The following is a 2,763-nucleotide window of genomic DNA, read 5'->3' on the forward strand; positions in this document are numbered from 1 at the left end:
GGAATTGCATCTGAGATTGAAGTTGATATACTAATATCAATACCTGCTTTAGATTGAGCTGCTGGACGATCAGTAACAAATGATGGAGCAAAATCTGCATCTGAAAATATATCCTTATCATATGGGAATATTCCTGCAACTCTAAAACCAGATGTTATGTTTTGTTTGTGTAAGAGAATGCTGTTAGGCCATTTTTGCAATTCCTGCAAATCATATATACTCATTGTTTTTCCTGGCCATTGTTTCTACAATGAGTCTTGTGCATTAGCTACACATTTTTTGAATGATCCGAATTCAAATCTATCTAGAGGTTGCAACTTATGTGAGCAATGAGGAGGGAAGGAAAGCAAAACTATACCATTATCTTTACACAATGTTATTAATTGAACAGATAAATGAGACTGATGGTTGTCTAAAAGTAATAGCACAGGACTTTCTTTTGTGGGTTTGCCATGTCGAATAAAGTGGTTTAAGTAAGTAACAAAGCACTCTTCATTCATCCACGCTGACCCATTCGAAGCACCAATGCATTCATTTGGTCCATCACGAATAAAGTGATCAAAAAATTTCTTTCTCGGAAATAGAAACATTGGAGGCACACTATTGCCACATGCATTTACAGCTAACTCCATTTTCACTAGTGTCCCCTGTTCTTGAGATGTTAATGCTCCAACTTGCTTAATACCTTTACGAGCAATTACCTTGTTTGGATTTTGCACAGTGGTGATACCAGTCTCATCAACATTGTAAATATTAGATGCAGAAAAATGATTTCTATTTAAAACATCTGATAATTTTTGAAAAAATACATCAACATCAGCAAGATTAAAACTAGTTGCTCGTGCAAGACTTGTTGCTTCTGGAGTTCTGATAGACAATCCTGCATGTTGATTTAAAAACCCTCTCATCCAGTCAGGACCACCCATTGAAAGTTTTAACCAAGATTTTGGAAAACTAATGTTATAATTTATAGCACATGCAAATGCAAGTTTTCTTGCTTCATAAGGTAATCCAAAATAATTATCAGAAGCTGTTGATATATATGAAGCAATAGCTTTTTTTTGTTCTAAATTGAAAACTTGGGGTGACTTTTGACAACCAGGCATTCCCATATTAATAGCATTTTTTACTTTACTATGTAACGAAAAAGAGTTTAGTAGTGGATTCCATACATTTTTGCTGATGCTCTAATCGATGTTTTTTTTCTATCAATAACATGGTTTGCTGTTGGATAAAGTCCTTTTTCAGTTTTTCTCTTATAAGTTCTCATTTACAATCTTACTTAAGCACATAATAACAGTTTAATCAAATAACAATAAAACAAAAAAAACATTAAAGTCATTTTATACAACTTAACCTACATCATCATTTATTCATATATGAATGATTAATTTATCTTTGCATATATGTATGCATATATATATATATATATATATATATATATATATATATATATATATATATATATATATATATATATATATATATATATATATATACATACATATATATATATATATATATATATATATACACATATATATACATATATATATATATATATAAATATTATATATACATACATATATATATATATATATATATATATATATATATATATATATATATATATATATATATATATATATTTATATATATATATATATATATATATATATATATATTATATATTATATATATATATACATATATATATATATATATATATATATATATATATATATATATATATATATATATATATATATATTATATATATATATATATATATTTATATATATATATATATTTAAAACAAAATTTTATGATAAAAATAAATTTAAAAAAATTAAAAAAAAAAAAAATTAAAAATAAAAGTTTATATAAGTTGTATATGTACATAATATATATGAAGCGTATTATATTCATGTTCATCGTGAACGTCAACGCGAGCGGATGTGTTTATGCAGTGTGGTTGTTTTGAAGTTTTAAATTATTATTTTTTTTATATTCAAAATTTTTGATTGTATGGAATTATTTAAAAATGTATACATAAATATACTCGCATAAATATTCTTAAATAAAAACGTATTGGTATTAACCTTGTTAATGGATAAAAATAATAAAATGGATAAAAATAAAAATACTGATAAAAACGAAATGCAATCAAATACAGAAGCTACAGAAATATCTGTGAAATTAGTTCGTGAAATATTCTCTGAGATGTTTAAGAAACAACAAAAAGACATTCTTAAACTTATAAGTGGAAATTTAAAAATTGCAAATGACAGAATCGATGGACTTTTGAAAGAAATTAAAGAAATTAAAGAAACGTGCAAAGCTTTGCAAGCTGAAAGTAATTTGAGGAAATTTGAAATGGGAAAAATAAATGACAGACTCTCAAAATTAGAACAGACTCAAAAAGATATTGAAAACAGTATCACTTTTACACAAGATACACAGGAAGAAAAAATTAATAAAATTGAAGAAAAAACTGTTACAAAAGTAGCATTTAATGCGGAAGAAAAAAATAAGCTGCGACAACTGGAAGATCGACTGAGAAGAAATAATTTGCGTCTCGAAGGAATAGCAGAAAGTGAAAATGAAAGTTGGAATGTATCTGAAGAAAAAGTTCTTAATATCTTTGAAAACAATCTAAATGTAAGTGGCGTAGTTATTGAAAGGGCACATAGAACCGGAAAAAGTGGGCTAAGCAAACCAAGATCAATCGTGATAAAACTCCTGAACTATAAAGATAAAATT

The 2,763-nt window shown here is 26.1% G+C and overlaps 1 protein-coding gene across 1 annotated transcript; it reads right to left on the reverse strand.

Moving 5' to 3' along the window:
- Positions 1–245: 245 nt before the first annotated feature.
- LOC136092094 (uncharacterized) lies at positions 246–1,112 on the reverse strand. The gene has a single exon (XM_065819813.1). It carries the CDS (start codon positions 1,110–1,112, stop codon positions 246–248), a length of 867 nt encoding a protein of 288 aa, XP_065675885.1.
- Between the last annotated feature and the right edge of the window lie 1,651 nt (positions 1,113–2,763).

This window comes from Hydra vulgaris, chromosome 15, assembly GCF_038396675.1.
Source record: "Hydra vulgaris chromosome 15, alternate assembly HydraT2T_AEP".
Classification (NCBI taxonomy): domain Eukaryota; kingdom Metazoa; phylum Cnidaria; class Hydrozoa; order Anthoathecata; family Hydridae; genus Hydra; species Hydra vulgaris.